Here is a 27,635-nt window from a genome sequence, read left to right as displayed (position 1 = left end):
AATATAAAATCCTCTAAACACTACTGAACTAATTATCTTCTGTAGCATGTCAGTGCTGAATATGTTACAAACAAAACCCACTGCACAGGGCATTGCAGCTTCTGGAATGAAAATGAGTTAGCATGAGCGCCTTTCAGCAGTCTGATTTCTGCTTTTTTCGCAGTTCAGAACTGGAGAAGTTGGCAGCCTTGCAGGGGCATACATCCATTGAACTACCCTAAACTACTAAATTTCCATCCGTTTTAAAAAGCTCCAGCTGACCTACATCTTATATTATGGATTAACTGAAGCTTATAAAGTAGCATGAACAAAGATTGACTCTTGCTGCTAACCGTATATCCTAAGCACTTAAATGTTTTATCAATAATAGGTCCTGTGTAAAGATGAGTTTTCAAGACAAAAACTCTTGGACTCTTCATGCAGAAAATAGAAATAATTATTTGACAGATGCACTTGGATTGCAGTATGAATATCATCAAATCAATTAACTCTTATTTCACATAGTAAAATTGAAATGTACACTTTAAAATTATTTGAAGTTTAAAAAAAAGGCTAATGAACTTTAATTCATAATTTCAGGACATGCTCAAATAAGGCATCAGAGTCATTCAGCATTTGAAAATCCTGTCTCTTCTGAATTATCTACAGAATGATTAGTAAAGCAAGGGTGGGAAGCAATAACTCATTTCACAAAAGCATGACTTCCACCTCAGGTTTCCATTTTGTTCTTATTCTGAGGCAGAGAGAAAACTCAACTTTGAGATTTCGTGGTGGATTTTTTGTGTGGCTGTACTTTTTACAAACCAGTAACAAGTCATTCCAGAGGCCAGTGGAACACACCGAGATGAGAGTGAACCAAGTCTAAGTCCTTGAGTCAGATCAAGAACTCCATCTTGGGTCTCTTATATTTTCAAGTGTCCTGGTCATCAGCTCGACTGGGTTTTCTCTCTTCCTAACTAGAGTGTACTTGACCTAACAAATCTTCACGAAAATGTAGTCAGAAAAATACATGAAGAAACATCATGTTTCTATTCTGATGCACTACCATTTTCCAACAAGAACAGGATACTGAAAATTTCCAGAGGGATTTTCATTATAGGCTCATCAGGAGACCCTCTGTGTTAACAGTCCTTTCTCTTACACTTCATCTCTGCATTGGTTCATTTCCCAGTAACACCTTTTGACACTTCCTATCCTTTTTTACAATAGGTTACTTAAACCTTCAATGAAAAGGTAAGGGGTGAGCTATGGACTAACATAATTAAGCTGGATGTCGGTTGACCCAAGTGCTCTATTGGGAGAGGAAAAATCCAGCAGTGAAAGCAGTTGCTTCCTCCACAAACTGGAAGGCCATCAAAAGAAATCAGCCATGTTAATGGCCTGAAGGCTCATGTATACCACTAGCAAGAGAGACTCACAAAAAGTCTTAGTCTTCTCACATCTTTCTAATTAGACATTCCTGTCTAATTACATCTGGGGTTTTTTTTCCATCCGTTTTTCATCCAAATTATATCTGTTTTTCAAAGTCAAGACAACATGTTTCCACTTTTTCCTGACCATCAACTAAACTGACAATGACATTTCAAAAAAATGCCAGTTGGATACATTACCAGAAAATTAAATTTGACTTGTCTCTTGAGGTTTCGTTATTCTCTTACTGCATGAGTTCTATATGACTGGTCTATCTATGCTTAACATAATTCTGTAAGTCATTTATCTATGCTACCTATTAACACACCAGTACACACAGGAGAGAAAGAGGATGTAAGAGTTCAGGCTGTTTACATGGTTTTCTTCACAAACACTGTCACTTCAAATGAAATAATGAAGGGACACAGAACAATATCCGTGTCACCTCAAAACATTTGCTTTGATCCAAAAAAACACAGGCACTCTCTGGACTCAGCTCCTGCAAATCACAATGGCACCACTGAAATCAATACAGCAGCACAGCTTTCTACTGGCTCAGGAGCTGACACAGGCTAAGGGATTCATGACAATCTAGACACACAGCAATACTGCAATATTCTAAGACTGGAAGGTGGAAACCTTCCATGTAGGAATAAATACTGATATATCAGGAACCCAAAATCTCAAGATGGGATTTATTTTAACCAGCTGCAAACACCTACAACGTAAACATTTGCATGTGAGCTATTCTACTGGCTGTCTGGGATGGAGTTAATTTTTCTTAGCAGCCCCTATGGTGCTGGTTTGGATTTGTGACTAAACAGTATCGATAACACACGGTGTGTGTTGGCTATCGCTGGGCTGTGCTTCACAAAGTCAAGGCCTTCTGTTTTTTAGAGTAGGCTGGGGTGTACAAGAAGCTGGGTGGGGACACAGCTGGGACAGCTGACCGAAGGGATATCCCATACTATATGATACTGTGATCAGCAATAACAGCGGAGGGAAAGGGGAAAGAAGGGGAGGATGCTTGAGGTTACAGTGTCTGCCTTCCCGAGTGACCCTTCCCACATGCTGAGGTCCTGCTTTTCAGAAAGTGGCTCAATGTCTGCCTGCTGATGGGCAGCAGTGAGTAAACTCGCTTTGCTTGTGCACACAGTTTAGCTTCACCTATCAAACTGCCCTGATCTCAATCCATGAGTTTTCAGCGTTTGCTCTTCTGACTCTGTCCCCTGTTCTGAGGGGGGACTGAGGGAATGGCTGCTGGCCAGGCTAACCCCACCACAGCTACTTCTCCTAGTAAATGTGGAGAGTCACTTGTTTGGTTCATTCTGGATGAAATACACTCCACTGACAGCCAGTGAAATCTTTTGTCTATGAAGAGAGCCTAGGTTGTATAACTTGGACAGACTCTTACACAGTAAAAACCTACATGGACTCAGATGAAACTATCAAGTGTGTCTCTCTGCCATGAGATGTTCAAGGGATAAATATGGTCTACTATCTATTAGGTGTAACTGCTCATGTAATCCACACTTTCAAAAATATCTGATATACCTAAGTATAACTTAAAATCCCACCGCGATGAGCAGCTTCATTGTACACAGTGACAAAGAAACTGCAGTCTGCTGGGCTGCAGAGTCCTTCAACAGGCAGTGTGTTCAGTGCCATACAGGAGATGCACAAGTTCAAAGTCTTCATGCAACTTTTTCTAAACGTACGTGACAGAACAAGGGATAGTAATGACAGTTGTAACCTGTGTGCAAGTGGAAAAATAAGCACATCTCTAATACTGCTAGTTTTCATTTCAGTGCTCGTTAGATGTTTTTGAACATTATGTGCAAGTGGTGAACGCACCACCTGAGTCTTTTTTTGTCTTTGTGCCAACAGATGAGATTACATTGTGCTGACAGGGGCTGCAACAACCTGGCTAATGGCACAAGTTCAGAACATTGCTCTGTCATCAGATCATAACATTTTCAAAGTATTACTATCGCATAAATTTCTGTATGTATGTGTCAAAACCAAGTCACCACTTCACTTCTAATGAAGACCTGAGTCAAACTCAAGCTCTGCTATATGCTCCCAACAGACAAGTTGCCACTTATGTATTTGTAGTATTTGTAAGAGTTCTTGTGTGTTTTACAGTTGATACCACTGTTAGCACAGTGGCCTCCACATGCCCCGGTCAGACTCATGTTCCCATGGTCTTAAGTCAACTGACATCAAATATTAAGATCAAGATCTTGGAGCAGGGACAGAATCTGATCTACTCTATCCTTCTCTCCCACACTCTCCATTTATTTGCTGATGATAAAACTGTCCCAATACAATTAAAGGGTTTGCTACAGTATGTTTTCCTACAGGAACCCACAGCACTGATCTAAGACCTTTCTATGTCAGTAAAGTGAAGGTCACACCAGGATTAATTCCACATAGAGGGTAAACTCCAAACTTAATCAAACCCAGTTTGGCTTTGCCCACAAAAAACCCAACATCTGTTATGTTAGAAAAATGCTTGGGGTCACTGCTCAAGACATGCTCCTCTGGAAGGATGTTTGCTGAATCTAAACTAGAAAGTTATTTCAGAGCTGATGCAGAACCAAAATCAGAAAATCGAGTGTGAGTCCCAACGTATATAATGGGACGTGTGAATTGTTTAGCAACAGTCCCAGCTGCAGCATCTCCACATATTTGAACTATCTTGGTCATTTTCTGCAGTAAGGCAGAGCAACTACTGGGTGACAAGAGTCCATGTTCAGATGAAGGACCTTTTCCAGCAACTGAGAAGAATTCCCCGCTCCCTCGCATTCCCTCTCCGTCCAGCTTATCTGAAGCACAGCTCCAAGTGTCTGATAAAATCTGCCTATGCCTGTAATAAAACAGTGTGAATGACTCAAAACTAGCAGACCCTCTCCTCAGGGTCTTACCCACTGAATTTCAGTGGAGCTGTTCTGTCCCTGCCCCAGCAGCCCACAGACAGGAAAGGCAAGGGTTACCCACAGGAATCATCCAAAAGTCAGTGGTTCAGACAGGCAGAAGTCTCTTTAAAGGCAATCCGCATAAGGAGAACATGCAACTGCCTTTGGGGAGGTTTACATCTGTCACTTTTTCCATCTTGCAAAGCCGCAAAGAAAATGGTGTAGGTGGACGGCTGAAGATTGCTCTTCTCAAAGGCTTCCTCCTGAAATGGGTGCCTACGCTCTAATACTGACTAAGCTGCAAGGCTTTGCTTCTGATCTAATTAGATAATGATACTGTGATACAAAAGAAGAGGTTAATCTTGACTATATCTTCAATCGCCTTTCCTTGTGTACAGTTGTAAACACCCTGGAAGCATTTGGAGCTACTTCTTTCTATGTGTTTTAGTGTCAGCACTGGCACGGAATGGGTAATTTGGGGAGCTGGGGAAGAAGAGACAGGAGAAACAGTCTTCTAAAATGCACTGGGCAATTCACACAAATCCCAAGGTGCATTAGTGCCAGGGCAGCTAGCAAAAACGATGGTGACAACAACGCAGCTCTTGCCACCCTTATCCCACTCCTCTCATCCCTGTGATGAAGAGACACAGAGCACTCCTGTTCATACCTCTGAGATATGTCAGGTGTAAGGGGTACACAGTGCGGATCCCCTGAAGGCTGACCACAACCAGACAATACCCTCACCAGCCCTTTCCCTTCTCCACTTCACAGATGCTCAGGTAAGGCAAATGCAGCAACAAGGGAACGTGGGCACCCACCATATGCACAGAGCTGTTTCTGGGAAGTGCCCTCCATTTGTGGATCCTGGGTGCTGTTACTTGCCTTGCCTGGTGCTGTCAAGGGACGTTTCTAGCTCCCAACAAAATCAGCCAGAAGAACATCTCTACCATATTCCTGTTCTTTGCACCACTCTCTCACTGGCTCTTGCAGATCAAAGCACATGTTCCTATTAGTTTACATAACACCTTGGTATTTTCCTTCTGCACCCCAAGATACACACTCCTTCCAGTTCTCTGTCACCAGCAAACCACCACTCGAACAAACAGAAGTAGCACACATTTATCTGGCATACAAACATAGACTTCTTTAAATCCAGCAGGAAAGTGAGTTGCAATAATGCTCAGCTAACAAAGAAGGAAATTCAGACAATGATGCTGGCAGTTATAAACAGGCAAAATTGCCCAAACATGTATGAACTGGACCCATCATTGATAAACACAAGAGCTCCAGCCCATTCTTTCTTACAACTTGTAAAGAAAACAAGAACAAGGCACAAGCAATCTGATTACAAGAGAAATGACTGAGAGTAGATACTCAACTTCTGTAATGCAATAGGCCCCTATTGAAAAGCATCAGCAAAATGCCGTCTTTTCTTTGTACCATTCTTTACACCACACGCATTCAGGTGGATAAAACAGCTTCCATTTTACAATAAATTTCCCTGCTATTTTACCTTGTTATGCTGTTAATCCAGTAGAAACAAACTTGAACCACTTCTAAGCAACGGATATTCTTTTGCTTTTCACTTAAAAATCAGGTTGTTACTGCTTTTCTATTATTATATCATCTTGTCACTACAATGGAGGAGGAATATACACCTCTATAAACTGTTACCTTCAAAATATTTGTTATATTGATATACAGCCAGTTTTTATACATAAGTAAATATACCTGAGTGTATGGGCGTATGTGCATACACACACATACGTCTATGAAAACAGAGATAATATATACATATACACTTACACACATTTACACATATTTATATGAATATATTAGATGTACCTGTATATATTGAACATATTTTTATATATATATAAAGACAACACACATACAATATACTCATAGATTACTAAAAAGAGAATTTAGACATCTTGTAAGAAGCAATACATTACTCTCCACCCTGAAAGGGGGCCTCTGATGCTTTGCAACATGCCTATACTGGATGTTGTCTGCTGCACATTTCCACTACCAAATAAACAACCCTTGCACTCCCATTTGTAATACTGATGATCAGGACAGAGTCAGAACCCAAGTCAGGACAAGTTTTCTTGTTAAAAATGGGTGATGGGAGGGAGAGGGCAAAAGATGGCCTTTGCTTTATTACCCTGGTAGTCAGAAGTCTAATTTGGCCCAAACAGTGTATTTAGCTGACATTCAACACTGACGTCTCCCATGAACTGTATTTGCTTCTGTATTTTTTTAGAACACAGTTTTAGCAGTAAACTATACTAATGAGTGAAAAACTATCTTTTACGTATTGGGCCATACTCTTCCTTCAGCAAGCTTTATTCATTTCTATTAATTTATATCAGAGATGAATGTGGTCCAAAATGTTCTATCATAAGATAATGCTTTTAACAGACTGTCAATACCTGCTCCTTGAGTAAACTCTATCCGTTATGCCATCGCAGCGATTTCAAGGTTCATTTGGCCCTGTATTTTTAAAGCAGTACAGTATGAATGCCTGAGATGAGTTGTAGGTCAGCTTTGAAGTTAGTTTTATTTATTGCAGAATATGGGTCACATTTTGCCCCAACTCACTTTGCTTGGGGGGGTTTATTTTTACTACCCGTCTGTAAGAATGAAATGCTGAGCATTAAAATGGTGCAGCCATGCCCTGTATGGGAAGGCCTGCTTTATTTTTATTTATTTGGCTGGTTTTATAATGTGTACATGGCATATTTAGAGTATATGGGATACAGGAGACTGATGGCAATACTTCTGTTTGGAGGCTAAAGAGTAAACATGTTAAGTCTTATTACGCGTACTCTGAAGTTTCACCTTTCTTTTGGTGTCCCCTGGTGTCATACTATTACTAGGCAAGACACAATCATTCCCTATGAACGCGCAGTCTTAGTAATCGCAGGGTTCATGGACTTGTGACAGCTTCAGGTAATGTATTTCTCCTTCAGGTTTACATTGTCTTTCACCTAGACAAGAACTCAAACAGTCAACCTTCTTCAGGAACGTCTGTCAAGCTCCTCTGACTGTGATACAGTGGCTCGTACACAGTCATAACTCAGCCTTTAAGACAGCAGAACCTGATTTACTATAATTACAAGTGGCAGCAGCTTCATTCCCTGTTTGCAGTTACAACTTTCCTGAAACTTTCACATGTGACGGTAAAAATGTGCCAGTGTGACTTCCACTGCAATGATGATTTACATCATGGGGAAACTTCCCATGGGCTTAAGCAAGTGACTGGCCAGCCACGTTATTTAATTCATTTTAAAATAGAAAGCTTAGAAAAATCAAATTGGCCACGAAGGTCTAAAAATGGTCTTTGCAGTGTTACACGATAAAAGGCCAGTCACACTGAACACGGAGACCAAGTCAAGGCTCAAAGAACCAACCCTCCTAACCTACTGAGTGCAAACAGAGCCCCCCGAATTGGCACTCTGAAGGCGCTCAAAAGTAAAGGACAGGAGTTCCTAGAAGAAAGCCCACCAAGATGTGTCAAGAGGGAAACACTTCCTGCAACAGTGCAAGCAAGAGGGAGCAATGACTTGCTGGGGAATAGGACTCACCATGTCATGCAGGGGGAACAGAAGTTTGGGATGGTGTAAAGCCAGCCATGGGGTGGCTATTGGAATTGCAGACAGTGAGAAACAGTCATCACAGGATTTTTAAGGGAATTCCCAAAGGAAGGGAAAGGGGTGGATCAAGGACTGAGGAGGATCAAGCCTGAGAAAATAGATGGAAAAGGGGATTAAAGGGGCCAGACACATGTGAACAGGCAGCTCGTCAGTACACCTGTCTGACCTATCCCTGCCCCTGATCACTGCAGTCCAACATGTGCTCCTGCTAAACACTATTCCCAACTATCTGCTGTGTGAGTGCACTCTCTACGGTGAGTCTGTATTCATCAACGCTAGCAAGTATCATGATGGACTCATCAATGAGTAGCAGAAGTCTGCACATCACCCGCTGGAGTGAGAGGTTGCAAACCTGAGGGCTTGTAGGTGCAGGCATCAACAGGAGGAGACCAGAGTCTGGGCCAGTGACTGGGTTGACAAGAGTGCGCAAAACCCACTGGTGGGGAGGTCTGCCTTGTGTGCGTCTGCAACCCAGAAGCAGCCAGCAGGGAGGAACAGCAGCAGTGGCAGTGAGGCTGGCGTAAGTGCTGTCTGTGTTTAGGCAGGTGCCAGAAGGGCATTTCTGTCTGTGCTGGTCTGTATGGCTGGCTGAGTATACTGCGTATATGCACATGTGTGTCTACTGGGAATATGCGTCCTGCCTCGTTACTAACTGGACCTGTACATACCGAACCAAGGCTGTCACTTACCAATTGAGCTGGGGCAGGAGGAACCCCCTCAGGTCCTGAAGCCCCACCAGACTTGGCTACTACCAATGGTCTTGTTTTACAATCACAATTAGAAACTCTTGCAAAGTTCTTGTGAAGAACTCGTAGTTCTGATTACAAAACAGATCTGACCCAACTGGTTTTCAGAAAGGTCTCTGATCCAGAACCTGCATGCTCAATATTTATTTACTGTCAATTTGCTCCTCGGGGGCAAATTCTCATTCAGGTAACTCTTAAGACCCAGGGTCAAAGCCAAAACCCAAGAGAGTAACTTCTAATGGCCTGATGTGTACAGATGCACCCCTTTGCATTTTTCCTTTCTTTCTGACACATTTCTCTGATGGCAGCAGATGACCTTCACTTCTCTGAGCAGAGAAGGAAGAGGAACTCAGTTCCAGCCAGCCACCCACAGGCTTCAGCTTTATAAGCCCCAAACAGTTACTTTAGACAGTCAGGCCTCAATATTCATATTCAATAAGCTGGCTGAAGTTCGTAGCTTTTTGACCCATTAAAAAGTTATTGCCCTTTCTCTTAATAGCAAATACTTACCTTCAATCCCCTTCCTTTTAATTGCTTATTCATTTACCAATTCTAGACCTGCCATGCTGGTGCTGTGAGCGTTTAATTTCAGAAGCACTATGGTAATTACTGGTTCATGTCCAAAAAACTTGTACTAGCCATGCTCTGTCAATGCAGCCTCATCCACTTGACGGCTCCCACATGCACAAAACAGATGCAACAGGGCAGAATTTAACTCCATTGCTTAACAAGAGTACTAAAACCTTCCAGTAGTTTCTGTTTGGGGTTTTTTTTGTCAAATTTCATATTAACTAGGTGCATCACTTCATTTGAAATTCCTTTCTTTTCTTGTCTGGCATAAAAGCCTGCCCTCTGAAGATCAGCAAGAGACAGAGCAGCGGTCTCATTCTCATTTACCCAAGAATCTGACCACTGCACATTCCATTTCTCCTCCCTCCTGCAGCAGATGTATTGCAATTATAAACAACATTTGTTATTATTCTAAACATGCAAAGCAGGAAGAAATATGATTCTTACACAAAAGATGTAGGCTGTAGATACTAGATGAGAGGCAGATGGTAAATTATCTTACAAAGCCAAGGTCTCTGCCATTTATTTTTCTTTGCAACAGATACGTAACAAAAAATGAACAAACAAGTGGTTAACTCAGTTTGACTATTATGTAATTCCAAGTACTCCTTTCTGGTAAGAATCTGAATGGCTTCATCCCTGTCCCCTCTGAAGAGAATTAACTCTTCAAAGGGCATCTGTTTCTCCCCCTGAAATCAGCAAAGTCTAAATGAACTGTAAATGAGAATACAAACCTAACAGTGATAAGAAAGTCCGATCAGGAAATGCAGTTACAGAAGTTCCCGCAGTGTGACTCAAGACATATTGCAGCATGCATCTCCAGCCACACCGTTTCCTAGACAGAATTATTTTGTCCTCATTCCACAGACGCTCTAATCTTCTATACACTAATCCTTCTGTATTTTATACCACCTTACTTACATTCTGTATCAAATATTCATTCTAATATCTTCGTTTCTAAGGGACAAAGTATGCAAAGGCCAAATTAAACTCAAATGTCTGCACTAAAGCACATAATTCACAATGAAGCCATTTTCAAATATGTGAATCATCACCAATGGGATATTTCAACAGGCCTCCTGATAATTATTTCAGGAACAAATTAAATATGTAAGAACATCTACTTGTAGTAAGCTACTGAGATTCAAATAGTTGCTGAGAACAATCAAAATTTCTTGGCCTTCTATCTATGTGCTGTGACCCTTAACATATTTTGGGGATGAGCAAGTTAAAGAATTTCTTGAAAAGGGCAGTAATTATTCCATATATATTTTATTATATATTCTTTTCATGTATTTGAAAGTCGGTGAAAAAATGAGTATATCTGGATGGATATGGGGACCCTTGGTCTTTCCCTCTCCTAATCAATATAGGCTTTGAGATCAAGAAGATGCCTGCTACAGCTTGGTCCTGGGCTTCATGAGGAGGACTCTGCCAGTCCTTGGCACTAAAGCTGTGCTTGTAAGTTACCTTCATCTTAGAGAACTAAATTTGCTACATGGTACAGTCCAAGTAAGGGCTGGTGGTTTTGCTGTCCTCTGCACCAAGGTTGTTAAACAAAAACTGCTAGCTTCTAGGTTCAAAGCCAGCACTGTAGGCAGACAATCTAAACCACTAACATCTCAGCTTATTACTGTCCCAATGCTTTTGACAGAGGAAAAAAAGACAGATCTTGTGCCAAAGATTCTGATACAAGATTTACTAATATAAATTGCATGTGACGTCTTTTGGAGGAAACACTTAAAAAAAGAGGGCCATTTTGTCATCTTACATGGACCTACATCTTATATTAACAAGGTTTTTATTAAAGTTCTTCAATAAATGATTCAAATGAGAAGGTAGATGGCCAGTTCTCAAATAAATGAGAAAGCAGATAAAGCAACAGGAAACAGAGGAGTAGGAGTCAGTGGTCAATCAATGAAGAGATTGTACCCCTGAGTCTCAGGGAATTTTTATGGGGCTATATACTGTTCACCTTACTCATGAATGGTTTGGAAAAGGAGGTGAACAGCAAGGTGGCAGCATGAACACTAAAAGCCTGCTTAGGTTCAGAGAGCAAGTGAAGTATTTTACAAAAGAAAAATCCATTGAGAGCTAGTAAACACAAACATACTACACCTAGTTCAGGAAACCTCTGAGCCGCAAGCTGTGAGAACCCAGGGAAACACTACTACACACTCGTCTGCACTTGAACTCTTCCCCAACCATTCAGCTCTATCTCCTGCCAGAGAAGGGACACCAGGCCAGGTGGACCTTCTCTGACTTCATACAACAGCAAGCTGACCTAAACTCCCAGCTTACTCTTGTCAAAATCTCAGTCTTATGTTAGACATATACCCTTACACACCTCGAGAGTATGCAAGTGCTGTGGTTTGACCCCAGCCAGCAACTAAGCACCACGCGGCTGCTTGCTTACTCCCCCCTGCCCCTGGTAGGATCAGGAGAATTGGAAAAAGGTAAACCCATGTGTTGAGATAAGAACAGTTTAATATTTGAAATAAAGTAAAATATACTAGTAGTAATAACAATACTAATATTCATAACTGAAAGAGAGACACAGAGGAATAAAACTCAAGAAAACCCAGGTGATGCACAATACAGTTGATCACCACCCACTGACCGATGCCCAGCCAGTCCCCCAGCAGCCATCAGTCCCTCCTGGCCAAGTCCCCCCATTTAATATACTGGGCATGATGTTCTGTGGTATGGAATATCCCTTTGGCTAGTTCAGGTCAGCTGTCCTGGCTCTGCTTCTTCCCAGCTTCTTTTGCACCTCCTCACTGGCAGAGCATGGGACACTGAACAGTCCCAGACTTAGGGCAAGCACTACTGAGCAACAACTAAAAACACCAGTGTGTTATCAACATTATTCTCCTACTAAATTGAAAATGCAGCACTGTACCAGCTACTAGGAAGAAAATGAACTATCCCAGTCAAAAGGAGGACAGCAAAGTCACAGAGGTTCTGGGGATAAGGCATGGCCTTTTTGGCTAATACATTTAGGTTTTGCCTCAAGGACATTCATCTTGAGATTGAACACCCGCCCTCCAGTTTGCAAGACTTTAATTTTAAATCCAAATCAGTTCATTCCTGTGTGCTAAACTATCATGTAAATTTTACCAGGATTCTCCTTGCATGTTGTTTGGAGTAAGTCTCGAGAGGTTAGTTTTAATAGTAAGACCAAACACTGCTTTCTAATAAAGGATAAAGACAGCTATCAGTTTAATGAGTACAGTTGTGAATTATAGTGCAGATGAGTATTCCTTGTGAGGGTCTGCCACATTTTGAGTACTATCATATTCCCTGAACCCATCTTCCCAAAGTCAGCCAGTTTACCTACAAGAACAATGCTACAGGGAAGTGTGAATAAGTTCATTTTTTAGAGATTACTGTTGAACTCTTAGATACTAAATCCCCTGAGAACAAAAGACCTGCCTTAGTAAGCAGGTAAACTGAGACCCCATGGGCTTCCAAAAGGCACTTTCCAAAACAGCATGTAATTACGTAAGTAAAAATGGACTCTACCACCATTTTAACTTTTCAGCTAGCTTCTATTCTTGGTTGCCTTTGTGATTTCTTTTCTTTTACCAAAATTATGAAGAACCCTGATCAACCATCTGATGGCTGAAGCCTTCAACTGCAAAACGACTCTTGCTTCATCTTCCTTCAGATGTATCTTCAGACTACAGACCAAACTCTACTTGGAAATGTGAAAAAAGCACACCCATATGATGGTACATGCTGTCTCTACCTCCTCAACACCTCAAACAAGACATGACTGCGTACGGGCAGAGGACAGCAAAGCATTTTATCAAATCCCACTCAGTGTACAGAAAGTTGTAGCTCAGGGCTGGCAGGGTGAGTTACAGCCAGCCCCCAACACATGCTTACTGTGAGATGTCAACAGCAGAGACCATAGCTCAAACTCCCGACAACTCATCATCACTGCCATCATCACTTCTCTGGCATATAAATTCTGAAATGTTTTAATTGGTATCTCTCTAGAACTTCCCTCCTCAGCCAAAGTTTTCCAGAACAGCAACTAATAACACTTATGGCATTAAAATACTAGCTAGAGTGAAAAACAGCCAGGTCATTGTAATGTTTAATTTTAATAAACAATATGGCAAAGAGAAAGAAGAAAAGCATGTTCTACTCATACAAAGACTCAGTGACCAAAACTCACTAAGTTAAACTCAGACACATTTCCAAAAAACAGCTCCAGGTACAAAAACAAACCCAGAAGCAAACTCACAAAAGTAACAATGGGCTCCACATGGAGGAAAAGAAGTAATGCTGAAGTACGGTCATACTCAGCTGGGAAACAGTAGAACAAACAGACAAAGGGGCTGACCAAGGTTTGTCCCCAGTAACCTCTATTTTATACAACCCATGCGTGAGGACACTAGGAAGAGTTATGTATCACTTAATAAGACGCTGTGAACTATTCCGGTAACAATGACTACTCAGTGTATTTTTACCATCTTGGGACAGCTTAAGTGTTAAAAAGAAAAACTGCATGGATCTTGTCAAGGTTGAAACATGCAATTACAAATCCTCTGCTAAAAATCATGCTTTGTTTTCAATAATTTTGCTAACATTTTAAGTCACTGAAAAAGAACCCACAAAATATTTTGCTTAAAGAGCTTTTTACTAGGACTGCAGTTCATTTCAATCAGCTTAACTTGTTTATGCTTTCTAACATATGGATCTTAATTTGCATACATCCTGCTCTCTGAGATGAAAACACGCTCTCAGACAAAGCAGGCAAAAATGGAAAAAACAATACAACCCATCTGTCAGAAAAAGGCGGAAAAAAAAAACAAAACACCACCCAAACCCTCCCTCGGAAAGTGGGTTTTGCTCTTTACTGTTCTGCATCTTTTCCTCCCATCTTAGCAACAGCGCCTGGAGCAGCCAACCAGGGCTGGGGCGGCAGGAGCATCACCGCCGGGTTACTGCAGTGCATTGCCCGCCAGTAACCGCGCCGGGCCAGGCCCAGCCGTGCATGCAGCACCTCTACCGCAGTGCACCTGCTGGGGATGAGGACAGGCTTGGTACGGCTCCTCCTGCAAGGATTAGCAAATAATTTAGGGCAAATCCTCTCCCCGCCCCTCCTCCCCTCTTTCATTTGGGTCTTCGGATATCTGGGGGGGGGGGGGTGGGGGGGTGGTGGGTGAAATCTTTTAAATGAAGTCACAGGAAGGATGCAGCAAAAAAGCAGCCTAATGAAATAGAAAGAAACAGGGCTGTCCAAGTGCTAATTCGTAAGAGAGCACCAAAGCAAATCAGCCTGTTTAAATCTCTGCTGACAATGTGGCAGTGGGTTGTTTCCATCTTATGCAGGGATCAATATTAACATAATATATAGGCCTCCTCACTGAAATATAGGTATCTAGTTCTGCTGACACTATCTCGGACTGTGATGGCCACTCTTCATGCTTTGGGAATATCAAGCAACTTGCCAAAGACTCCTGTCTTTCCCCATCGGACGTGACAGAGCCATCCAGACTAAGCACGGTCTTTCATTCATCTCCTTCCGCTCATGCCATTTGATGTGCTGAATCTCAAAGCTATGAAGCAACAGCCTTGGTAGAAAAGACAGCACCTCTCTGGCTTATTGTTTCCACAGGGTCTGAGCCACTAGAACAAGCCCAAAATAACAGAAATACCACATTTTCTGCTGAGCATGAACTTCTGTACTACTACTAAACCACTTAAAAATACACAGCCACATTTTGACTGGCTGGAACCTGTTCCCTCAGAGGTTACTAAAGACCAAATCCTACCAGAACTTACACTCGAACACAGCATAAATGAGTCATTACAGTCCTAAAAATAACAACGGAGAAATTTCCAACTAAAATGTTGCCTAATTAACCATGAATACTGATGAGTATGAGGAAAAAAAAGTAATGCCTGAGTTGTGGAGTTTTGAAAGCCAATTTATTACTACAATCTTCCTGGGTGCACTCAAGTTACATAGGAACAGTATTTCCATTTCCATCCTACGTTACAGCAAAACCACCTAGAAACAACAGAACAAATGTCCTTTGGTGAGTATATAGAATGTATGTATCTTTTCAAAGTAAAGCTGAAAGAATCTGACGAAGACAGATGACTCCAAACTACTTTTCATGCCCTCTTTGTATTTGGGACTATCCGTAATTTTATCCCCAAACCATTCATTCTATTCAGGTTACTTTATGGTGCTTTTAACAAAAAAGGCAAAACCCTAGAGCACTGACATTTCTCCAAAATCCTCTTGCAAATAGTTTTCAGGCAGTCCTAGTATTAAAACTTAAACATCTATAATTTTTCTATAAACTGGTAAAAACAATATATGTTTCTGTGGTTTGCATTTCAAACGGCAGTTTAAACAAGCATTTCAGAAGCCAAAATAAGATCCACTCCAGATCTTTCTCAACCCTTACATATATAGCTTTGTGACAAGACAGTAAAACTTTGGCCACATTTTGCACTGAAGCTCTGCAGATCTTTCTCTACCACACTTTAGGAGCCTGCACTGGATCTAACGTAGGGCTCTCCACTTTCTCTTTCCCTCCAAGCCAGCTGGCTCTCTTATCCTAAAAGAAAGGAGAAGGTATCCTCGGACTAAGCGGACATATTATTTCTTTGTGTGCTGAAGTTTCCTTTTTCTGGCTTGGCCGGTTCATCTTAATCTTACAACACAGTAAGGACTCCAGGAGTCCTCCAGCTTTCTTAAGCATATCTTGTACCTTGCTGACCCACAGGAGGCTCCTGATACATGCTTGAAGATAGGCTGGATTCAAAGACTGAGACACATTATCAGTTCTGGAAAATCCTTAACCTCACAAGATCTGGATCAAGTCATTTATCCATCTCTTTCCTTCAGAACCGAAGAAACAGTTGATTCTACCAGTTGACTAATTCCCTAAAAGCTTTATGGGGAAAATGCCGAAGTCATCTGAGACCTTCTGAAACTTTTACCTCTGTAACCTTTTCCATATTCCCGCATTGGTAAGAACTCCTACTGAATGGAATGGATCAGATACAGCTGCTTTGATCAAGGACTCACCTACCAGATTCCTTCCCGGTTAATACCAACTTCAAGAAGAATTACAAAATGAATGAATCACGTCCAGAGTCATACCAATCTTTGCTATGAATTTGATAAAACCTCATTAAAATTATTAGAGCAGCATTTATCATATAAATCTGAGAATGAAAATGTCATTTCTTATTTTTAAAGAGAAAGAGATTTAATAGATAAACTAGACATTTTAAGGCCGAGACCCAATCACTGAAAAATTCTAATTTGAAGTCTACTGTGGCTTATTTAGCTTCTTTGTTGTTGACAAGCAATCCAAATTCATGTTTCTTTGTGCTTTCAATAAAAAGTAAATTATGTTATATACCATGAGTTTCACTGTCTGAACAATAAAGCTAAGTACAGAACACAATAGCAGCATTACTAATTACTCCTCCTTTTGTTAATTTAGAGCCTAACCTTAACATTGCTTTGCAATACCTTTATTACTGAAGGGAGTCAATTTTTTTGTTGTTCTCTTTAGTTGAATTCCTCTCCAACGTGCTGGCACAAATTGTCTTTGCAAGGAAACTATGCTTCTCCCTTTGTGATCCAACACTCATAAAAGCTTTTAACTAATTCATTACAGTCATGAAGAATGATGTAGAAATAGAAGAATTTTTTCCAAGCTCTGTTTCAGAATAGAAACACTATTAATTTAAAAGGCACATTTTCATAACAGCATCCCTTATCACTTATTGCCATGACCAGCACCCAAGAACAATGTGAACTGAGAGACATCTCCCTTTTTTGCAGCTTATGCATAGAAGTTACTGTTTTTTAAAGATCAGTTGCATTTCCTGCACCGGCCTTTGTACTTTCAGGATTGCATTTTCTACAACTCTTCCCATAAAAAAGTTAAGGTAAACATTTCACATCATGGCAATGAGATGTGAGGCAGGGAACCCACAAGGAGTGTAGAGCTATAACAAGCACCAGTGTTCGGAGGCAGAATATTGCCCTTGTGTTGAGCACAGACAGACTAAAACCCTTTGCAAAGTCCCATTTTCCCACTGGAGAAGAAACCAGTAAGATTCAAATACTCTAAATACCCAAAATAGTTTTACATGTAATATATGCATCTACAAGCCCATTGGTTTTAAACAGAGATATCCCAAATTACATACAAACAATTCTACCTGCAGAACTACAAAACAAGCCAAGGAATCTGGTAGTTTGGTCCTTACCTTCACTTGAGAATATTTAGGCAATTCGGTTTTCTATTTCTCTAACAGAAAACCTTTCCTATTATACCAATATATTGGGTCAGTCCCTGCAGTAGGTAACATGACTGGGAGGAAAGTTTGTTTCTAGAAGATTCTATAATCTGACTAGCAGTTCACTGACTCACAGAAGGAAAGGACCTCTGAAGGTCGCCTAGTCCAGCCTTCTACTCAAAGCAAGAAAATCACCAACACCAGATCAGGTCAGCTGTGGCTCTGCCCAGCCAAATTTTCTACACCCCCCTGGCAAACAGAAAGAACACCATCTCAGGGTGACCTGCCTCCAGTGCTGCACCAACCCCCTGGTGAACAGGTATTTCCTAACGTCCACCGTAAGCCACCCAAACTGCAGTATGTGGCCATTGGCTCTGGTTCTGTATCATCTGGCACTCCTGACACAAGTTGGCTCCACTGCCTTTTTAAACTGCCCTCTACGTAGTATTGTATGCCAGAATGAGATCGTTCCCCAGCTTCCCCTTCACTAGGCCAAACAAGTCCAGCTTCCTCAGTCTCACTTTGTAGGTCCCCTGACCAATTTTTTACCCTTCTGACAAAGCCTTTCCAGCTTCCCACTGCCTCTGTTGATCTGGACGGCCCCTAACTGGATACAGTATTCCAGTTGTGCCCTCACCAATGCTCTGAAGAGAAGGGTAACAACTTGCCTCCATCTGGCCATGGCCTCCACAGGTAGCACATTATGTGCTTCACCTTACTTGCAGTGAGAGTACACTTTGGCTCATAGTCAGCTTGGCATTAACTGTACACCTCCCAAATCTGTTTTAGATCCTTGGCTAGCAGAAGAGTGCCAAGACCTGCTGGCAGACAGCATGCCTCACAACCACTCAGAGGCAGAGGCTGTCCTCAGTGGTCTGAGGAAAGACATATGGTGCAAGACCAGGTGAGAAGAGCAGAGTATGAACTCCTGTTCACAGAAGCCAGAAAAGTGTAATCTCCTCTTCTACATCTAAGTGTAGTGACACAATCATAGCCATGTCCTACAGCTAAATACCTCAACAGGTCCTTTTCAGCAGCAGGACACTTTGCCAGGATGTGCCATTTTGTTCAAACCAAGTCACTCAGTCATGTCAGCAAATGTGGACTGAGGTTTTTGGTATAGAACCCCTTGATCATTTCTGGCCAATGAGAAAAATATCCAGCTAGACATATCAAGTTTTTAAACCTTACATGAGACACTTTGGCATAGTTCCATTTCTTGGGGGGAAGAAAACTTCAGTGTTTGAGTTTTTTCTGATAAGATAAAAAATAATTTTGCATGTATGAAAATTGCTGCCAAACCCATTTGTTCTCCTATGGATAGCATAGCTACATGCAATTTTAATAAATAATTAAAAGAAGGGAAGTATGTGTACATACAGTTTTGACTTTGAAAAACGCATTAAAGCCTCAAGTCTGCATATCATTCAACAAATGAATAATTGTATGCACAGGCTGTTCACACTCAGTAGCGCTTCCATGGCCACAGCTCCAGTGTTTTTCATACCACACATTTTTAGACTATTAAAACCTCGGTGGTGTGATAATGACACAATTTCCAGACAGCAGCAAGGTACTTTGTGAAACAATTTCAAGTGGAACCTTTAAGCCAGTGGATTTAAAAATTCAGAGCAAGTGCAGGTATCAAGCATGGCTCAGGTGAGCAGGGGCTTATCTCTTAGAAAGAACTAAAGCACACAACCATACCAATTTATGTTACTAAGAGAGAATTCCTTGAGGAAGAGCAATTATGTCATTTAGTACACAAGATTATCCTGAAGATTTCAGTATTTTCTCTTGGGCTTACTTCTCTTCACTAGCAGGAATTTACAGCACGACCTAGTCTTCCTTTCAGAGATAACTAGTCACACATACACACACAAAACAAAAACTCTCTAGGAAATGCATGGCTACACGAAGTAGATGAGGTACAACAGGAATGAATACAAAGCAGATGAAAAAAGACAGAGCCACCTTACAGTCACCTTTTGGAACTAGAACAGACCAAGATCATATAAAGAAGAATACTGAATATGCCCTCCTTACTCCCATCAATAAATCAGCACCAGAACTGTCTCAGAGCCAGCCAGATGTGAAACTGGACTGTGAGAGCAAAGTGGTAACACTTCACTTCCTTGAGATATCAAGTATAATATCATGTTCAATATCTGTATTGTTTCGGAGTGCCCTGTGTTGTAGACTGTGAACCCTTTGCTGTGTATTATTAGCAAAGTAGCTAGCAAAAGGACAGCCTGGATTCAGTCCTAGCAATAGCCAGTGATTTCATCAGTTAAAAGAAATGGTAAGCGTTAGAGAGACCCACTGTAGAACACCAAGAGACATGGGTGGGCTGACATTCACATAGCTCACAGTGTTTATTTCCAAACACAGCATTTTAAGAAAATATTTTTTATCTTGGTTTCAAATGCCTTCTGAAATTCTCAGATGCTTGCTACTCTGAAAGAGTAGTGGAAAAAGTATCCATTTCACAAAACAGACAATTACGAAAGTGAAAAAAGCATCCTTTTTCCCCCTACCCCCACCTTTAAACTACAGTATGTTCTACCCACCCTCAATAAATTGTAGACATGCAAGATCACAGGACAGATATTTGGCAGCACAGCAATGCTATATTTACTTGAGATTCTTTAGATTTGGGAGGCAAAAATAAGCAGTTGTATGAACTACTGCATCTACAATTTCGTGGAGTACAAGGGGCTGTACACCCCACTGCATCAGGCTGTGGGAAAGTTCCCCAGTGCCAGCTGGGGGGGCAGCGGATATATCAAAAAGCCAAGCAAAAAGCAACTGTGAAAACATGCTCCCTTTACTCGCTTTCCTTCACCATCCACAACTGACTCATTCCACCTATCATGATCACCAACATGGGCAATAACATTTGTAAGCCAAAACATCTTTTCCTCACCTTTCTTCCTCCACCATGGCCCTTCTTGGATAGAGTATGACAGTTCTTTAAACTCAATATTCACAGCTGGTCTGCGGGGTAGGTAGGAGAAACGATGAGCTTCTGTCAGAGTATTGTCCACTTTTTTTAAATGTCCATTCATCAGCCGAATGTCTTGGTTATCTGTGCCATTTGAGACCACTTCATCCACCGAAACACACACTGACTTTGGCTCAGCCATGGTACAAGCAGAATTGCTGCCGTTCTGGAGGGAAAAAGTTGAAGAATGGACAAAGTTCACAGACTTTTGTTTAGGAACATGTTTCAAAACCTTCTGCATTAGAAGAATTATTATTTAAATAACATGAGAATCCAACACAGTAACACACCGAAAGGTGAAAAGGGAAAAAAACCAAAATCTTTCAGTTGATCTGCCAGTCTTGACCCAAGAGGTGAAAGAGCTTGTGCACTTGCAGCACAGAGGGCAGTTCCTTTAGCACCAGTTTCCCCTCAAACGGTATATACACAGCACATTAGTAACTTTAGAACAGAGTAGCTCTTGCACCAGAGTAATACATTTGTAAGTTTAGTCCCCACTGTACTTAGTTTCTCATGCACTCAAAGAATTTGGTTCTAGTTACTCCGATTCCAGGGCTTGTATTGGGACAGAGCTGAAGGGCGAGGGAGCTCGCTGGCCAGACAATTTGTGCAGACATTTCAAAAGACAGCCACTCAAGAAGTCTAGGGGTTCTTATTCCTTTACATCAGCATATACTTCTGTAAACATGAAACTGCACTAGTTATATTTCTGTGAATTTTAAAATTTACTGGTTTGTGCCTTATTTGCTCCTGCACTGATTGTTCTTGAGACTTTGCAACCTGGAACGGTACAACTTCTTTCTTAGAGGTCTGTACGGAAAGCACAGCACTTTCCATCTGAAATCCTTGCATGCTTTTCTTACTTGACAGTGATCACTAATGGAAATCTTATCAGCTACATAAACATATTAAACCCTGCTCCAGTACTTGTACCTTTGACACTGTAAGGTCAATGCTCTATGCTTACAGCCATACCTTACTACGCTTCTCTCATCCTACCGCTCAGTGCAATTCCACTTGGCATATTTTGGATTGAATCTCTTTCCCCTCCTCTCCTGACCATGACAATGGCCTGCCACATGCCTTTCTCTTCTTTTATTTATGCAGATAAAAGCTGAACTTTTTCCACTCCTTTTAGCTGCACAGGCACCTCAAACCAGTATCAACAGGATGTGTATAAGGTCAAAAGTAAAACAACCATGAATTTTCTTCAGCTAAACAGAATTTTGAACAGTTCAGAGGGTGTTCACTGTCATCTGTGTTTGCAGTATGTCATAAGCGTAACATCTGCACAGTTGTCTTATTAGAAAATTTACTATTTTTAATGCAGTTCTGTATTGGAAAAGACTTCTATAGCTGCCTTATGTGCTAGGCTTTCCACCACCCAAAAATCTACATGCCCCCACAGGTATCTCTTGGAAACTGTATGTGCTGCACTACTTTTCAATACATCAGCGTTGAACACCCCCAAACAGACAGATGTGCTCATGCCACTGTCTCCCCCTACTTGTCCTCCAATGCAACAAGTAAGTCAAATAGCACCATTTTCGTCCTCTCTGTCATGGTTACTGGTCTTGCACTGTAAAAGCAGCACCGCTCAGATCAGTCACTTGTCAAGAATGCTGATGAAAAACATAAAAAAAAAGTCCTACATAACCAGTGATGAAAAATATTTTAAAAAGCAATCCTACATACCCACTATATAGCAAGTGTCTCCACATTCTTCAAGCACAAGCCCCACATTCTGGATGTAAAAATCAGCTCTGCTTACCACATTTTCTCAAGAGAGAGATTTTAATCGTGCTCTCAACTTACTCAGAGGTCAGGTATCCAGTAACACTTAGTCCCAATTTCTTAAATAGTTGACTGTAATGGTATGTAATTTGAACATAACAAGAGTAATGTGAAACATCTTAGAACTGAACAACTGAAGTAGGGGAACCTACCTCTTCCTTAAAAAATAACATAAGATGTGTTGACACTACTATTTCCCGGATGTTTTCAAACCTTACTTTGGCACTCATAAGCTGTTTGCTTCAGAGGAACCACCGAGCACCTTCACATGTCAGAGAGAATATCCAAAGACTAACTCTCAATGAGCAGGTCACCTTGAGTATTCAGGTGACAGTTGGAGCTTTTCCAGTTTAGATCAATTCAAAAAGAAACATCCTTGGGACAAGGTCCTTGTCTCTGCCTACTTAATCATCTGGCAGTAAGAAGCCAGACACTTTTGTTCCTGGGACACCGAACAAACCATTTCAATCACCCAGTGGACGGAAATGCCTGTTTTCAGCAGAGGGTGACGAGTCCTGCCAGCCCTCGGCCACCGGCCTGCCCCCTCCGGGGACCACCGGCTAGGGGCGAGGGTGTCCCCCGAGCGCCTGGGTGGTGGCAATGGCTCCCACTGGCAGGGCCGTCTTCGCTTGCCAAGAGGTGGGCAATTCCCGTGGTGGCAGCCCCAGGCTTGCCCGCGCCCTGGGCAGCCGCCCCTCAGGCACGCCCGGCCTCCCCCCGTCTACCTGCCCACACCGACAAACCGTTCGCGTCTCCTCCGGCGCGCACCTACGGCCGCGGGTGTCAAACCGGAGCCCGCTGCAGCCCCCTGCCCGCCAGCCGCGAGGAGCCCGAGCTCTCACAGGCTGCGCTCACGTCTTGCTTGGTTTCATACAGTTCTATTTCCCACACAGTCCCATTTCGCCCGTAAGGCGCTGGACCGCTGGGGTGGGCCTGTCCCACAGGCTCTGCCCGCTCCTTCCCCGGCCGCCGCCCCCCCCGCTGCCGCCCCTGTGTCCCGCGCCCCGGCTGTTATGCAAAGGTGACGGTCCCTCCGCAAATCTGTTTTGAAAACGACGGGGCGCAGCGGCGCAGGGAGCATGCTCGGCGCGGCCGCTAATCCCCCTGTCTCAGCTACAGCCCGGAGGTAACTAGCGGTCAAGCCCCGCCATGCGCCGCCGTCCCCTCACACGCCCCGCCGCGGGCTGCCCCGCACCCCGCACCTGGCGCCCCGCGGCGGGACGCAGTCCCCGGCCCACCGAACGGCCCCGGCTTTCCCTCAGGCAGAGCGGGAAGGCGCTCCCCGGGAGCCCTCGCTCCGTCCCCCCCAGCGCCGCTCCCCGCCCGCCGCGCAGCCACCCCCGCCCGCCCGTAGCCGCGGCCCCGCGGGGGGAGGCGAGGACGGCAGCGTGCGCCTTACCAAAGCTCTGCCCAGGGAGAAAGCCGCCATCAGACATGCCATGTGCGCCGCTGCCCGCCCGGCTGCTGGCGGCTCCCGCTCCGCCGGCGCCGCGCGGAGCCCTCGAGTGTCGCCTCCCCGCCCAGCGTGGCTGCGGGCGGCGGGCGGGAAGGGAGGGAGCGGCCTCCCGCCGCGCTGGGGCCGCCTCCGCCCCGGCCCGCCGCCTCAGGCACGGCCCCCGCCCGCCCCCGCGGCCCTCGCCGGGGGGCTGGGGAGCGCCGGCGGGCCGGGGCGCCCCCCCACCGGGAGCGCGGGCAGGGCCGGTCCCGCGCGTGGCCGTGGCGTTCCCTGCCCTGAAACGCGCGGCAGACACTTCCCCAGGGGGCTGGGGGCCGAAGACCGCTCGCCGAGATATCCCTTCGGCCGGGCTGTCCGACATCGCCGCCACACTCGCCGGTGGCACAGCTCAGGGCCCCGCTGGCTGGCGAGCTGCCCGAGGGGTGCGCGGCGGCGTGCCCTGCGGAAACGGGAGCTGAAGCACCGTCTGATTGCCATCGCACCTGCCTGAGACAGCTTTCCCGGCCCTGGGACTCGCACGCCATTGATTTATAAGCTGAGCAAGCCCTTGTTGTTCAGAAATTGGGAGAAAGGAAGGTTGTCACAGTTTTCGTTTCATTCGTTTTTTTCCTGGAATCAAAGACCTGCATTTCAGCATCGTCCTGCAGAGATGGGGCCTCAACCACACGCTTGCCCGTGAAGTGCAGTGGGCGGCCTTCACGTGCCATTAGGCTTGTGTTGGCACTGCTGACTTGACTCTAGATCCATGGTTAGGTTTTGAGTTAGATTCATGAGCCATGCTACCCGGTGGCAGAAAGCTCGGCCCAACCAGTTCACAAAAAGCCAGATACTGGAAGACCCACCAACCATCTGAAGTGCCTCCAAAGTTAACATACCTGCTGGGCCTGGCTTTGGCATGTGCTGAGGCTCCCTCTCCATTCTTCCGGAAGCAGCAGAAAGGGGGGATAAATTATAGCAAGGGTCTGAGAGCTGGCTCCAAAGTATCTACCAGAGACTATATACAAGAGTTCATAATCTGTGAGGAATCTTCTAACCAGGGAGCTTGCCATAAAGCTTGGCGTTCGCCTAGTGTTGTACAGACACTGAGGTAATTTTCACAAAGCCCCTGGAAGGCAGGCAAGTGTTAAATCTTTACTGAGCTGTGGAGGGGTGTTTACAGCAGGCAGCACAGCACTGCAGGAAGGGAACTGCTGCACAGAGCATCTGCACTGGGTTGGACAGGGGCTCATCTCCCACAGTACCCTGGCAGTGGCTGGGAGCTGTATGCTCACAGAAGAGCTTAAGCACAGGGCTGGCTTGTATCAGATGTCTCCCTGATAACTCTTTCAGCCTGCAGCTGTTTTTGGCTCAAAGACTTCCTGAGGTAGTTGTCACCTCTCAATGTGCTACTAACCCTCAGTAGATACTTCCCTGAGAGAAGACTCTGCCTTGGAAGCATGAACTTTCACCATGCACTACATCCTATTGCCAATGAATAGAGTGTGGAGACTCACTGTCCTTGACCTTGGATTCAGTCTGTGGATGTTGCAGAAAATTATTTACTTAAAATTCATGTACTGAGGAAGAAATGCCTACCTGCTGTGGAATACCAGACCAAACATGGATGGGCCTGTCCAGAAGTCCTCACTGAATGCTTGAACTGTGTTTGAGAAGAAATCTGAAATACAATTACCTCCTAATATTAGAAATAAACAGTAAATATGAAGCATTCTTCCAGTGAGGGTACAGGGGTTTAATCGACTTGATTTGGATTATGTGTCGGTAGCATCTAAAATTTATTCAAGTTTGTCTCCTTTATTTTCCCTTAGAAACATTGAGAAGGCTGCATTATCTCCCTACAGGACCCCAAAATGGCTGTGAAATGCTGCCTTATATTTTTAAGGCATTTACAGAGTAAAACAGACTGCTTAAAGACATCGTGTATTTTGACTGTGAGGTGGAACAAGATACAGAGAGAGAGCAAGACATACCCTGATCTTAGTGGAATGTGTGATACAGACCCAGCATGATGCTTACTATCCTCTGTTTTAACTTCGTAAAGGCTCAGGAAGAAGCAAGGAAAACAACACAAAGGCTGTAACAAAACTTAAATGAACAGTACTGAAATCTGCTACACAAACAAAAGTTTTAGCTCCTCCGTAAGCAGCTTACGGTACTAAGGGCTGAACTGCACCTTTCATGAACCAGTCCTTTGCAGGAAGGCATGTGCTGCCTGTCAGCTGTAGGGCTGCCCACCTACCCACCTGGGCTCACCCATGCCACCAGCGAGGCTGGGTTATCGCCCCTCATTCACAGGCCAGCAGCATGCAAGGAGGAGCATTGCACTGAGTTCATGACCCCGATCAATAAAGTGATGGCTTCTCTATCAATATTATAGCTGAAGTAGTGTGGACTCAACCACGTATTTGCCATAATGCTTTTAACAGTTTCTGTGAAAACTACCCTTCTCTATGAAGTGGCACAGAGGCACAGGTTTGAGGCATGATATGAAGACAAATGATGGCTCAACCCTGCACCATCACCTTCCATGAAAATTTTTCCTGAGCAAGAGTACGTGGTCAGATCCTGAGGACTTTTTTTTTCATGGTGGCTCTAGTATCAGTATCTAGGGGAGCTTCTTGTAAAACGCTGAGACATAAAACAGGTTTCTCAGAAACCAAGTTCTATTTGGTATCTATTTTGATACCACACAGGAAAAAAATGATTACATAAGACGAAGCATGCTAAAAATAGCAGTCTCCTGCATTCCTACATTCCCTCATTAACTCTTCCATTAACTTTACAGGTGATCCCCTGGTCCCTATAGACAAAAAGATCAAGAACACAACTCTGCAGAAAAAAAAAAAAAAAAGAAAAAAGAAAAAACGGAGGAAGAAAAAGAAAAAAAGAAAAAGAATAGAGGTATAAAACTGTGTTTAAAAAAATCCAGGACAAAAAAAAGTGAAGCTAAAAATGAAGGTGAGGACAAGCAGGCAGGGACAAAACTCTGACTCCGAAAATAGAAGAGGAAATAGCAGTAGCTTGCAGGCTTTACAGCAGGGTAAGCGATACAGACAGTGGAGTTGTGCAGCCCACTGGAAAGAAAAAGGAGACTGCAAGCAGAAATGCACGGGGAAAGGCAGGGCAAAGTGGAAACACACCAACAGCAAGAGAGAGCAGATTTACAGTACAGGTATGGGAGGTATTTTATTGCAGAACTGATAGCTTGATGTCTCTGTACAAGAACTAGTTCATGTATAGAAGTGCCATAGCCTGGGGAAATGCAGAGGCTTAACTTAAGCATGGACTTAACTGCTGAGATACAACATGCAGGAAAAGTTCAGCTGAGTAGCGTGGAAGAAGCAGGTGAGAAAAAAAGTCTTAACTTAAAAAGGCAAGATATTTTAGATAGAGCTTTCATTTAAAAAGTACCTCAGCTTTAACTATTTGCAACTTGCTGTTAATTTAATCTAGTCTGGGCAGAGTTTAAGGAATTCTATGCAAAAGATTTAATGAGCTTTTGAGAAAAATGGCTTTTTTTAAAAAAAAGAAAGAAAGTTCATCAAATAAAAACTTGGGGGTTAATTTCAGAATTATGTTTCTAAATCTACCTAAAAAGTCAAAGGAGCTGAGAGCACAAAGAATCTGAAATGCTCATGAAATTATTGACCTAAATAAAAATACTAAACCAACAGTTTATCCCAGACAGAGTGTCACTTTGCCATTTGAAAATATGCACTATTTTGGGTTGGTTTTGGAGTATGTTTTCTCTCTTCTTATGCCCTACCCCAAGTATTTCCATAGATTTAG

General features: G+C 43.2%; 1 protein-coding gene across 2 annotated transcripts in view; it reads right to left on the bottom strand.

Moving 5' to 3' along the window:
* ABCG1 (ATP binding cassette subfamily G member 1) overlaps positions 1–23,960 on the bottom strand; it is a 63,996-nt gene extending 40,036 nt beyond the window's left edge. The window contains exons 1-2 of one of the 2 annotated variants that reach the window (XM_055702857.1): positions 23,790–23,960; positions 20,519–20,762 (exon numbers count right to left, since the gene is read on the bottom strand). In XM_055702857.1, the coding sequence (XP_055558832.1) occupies positions 20,519–20,762; positions 23,790–23,831 (286 nt within the window). In that variant the 5' untranslated portion in view covers positions 23,832–23,960. Of the gene's footprint in view, positions 1–20,518; positions 20,763–23,158; positions 23,410–23,789 lie in introns of those variants that run through there. The other variant, XM_005438518.3, reaches the window with a different exon arrangement.
* Positions 23,961–27,635: the final 3,675 nt, after the last annotated feature.

The sequence above is a fragment of the Falco cherrug genome, chromosome 2, assembly GCF_023634085.1.
Source record: "Falco cherrug isolate bFalChe1 chromosome 2, bFalChe1.pri, whole genome shotgun sequence".
Lineage (NCBI taxonomy): Eukaryota > Metazoa > Chordata > Aves > Falconiformes > Falconidae > Falco > Falco cherrug.
The sequence above is the reverse complement of the archived record's forward strand: the minus strand, read 5'-3'. Positions and strand labels throughout refer to the sequence as shown.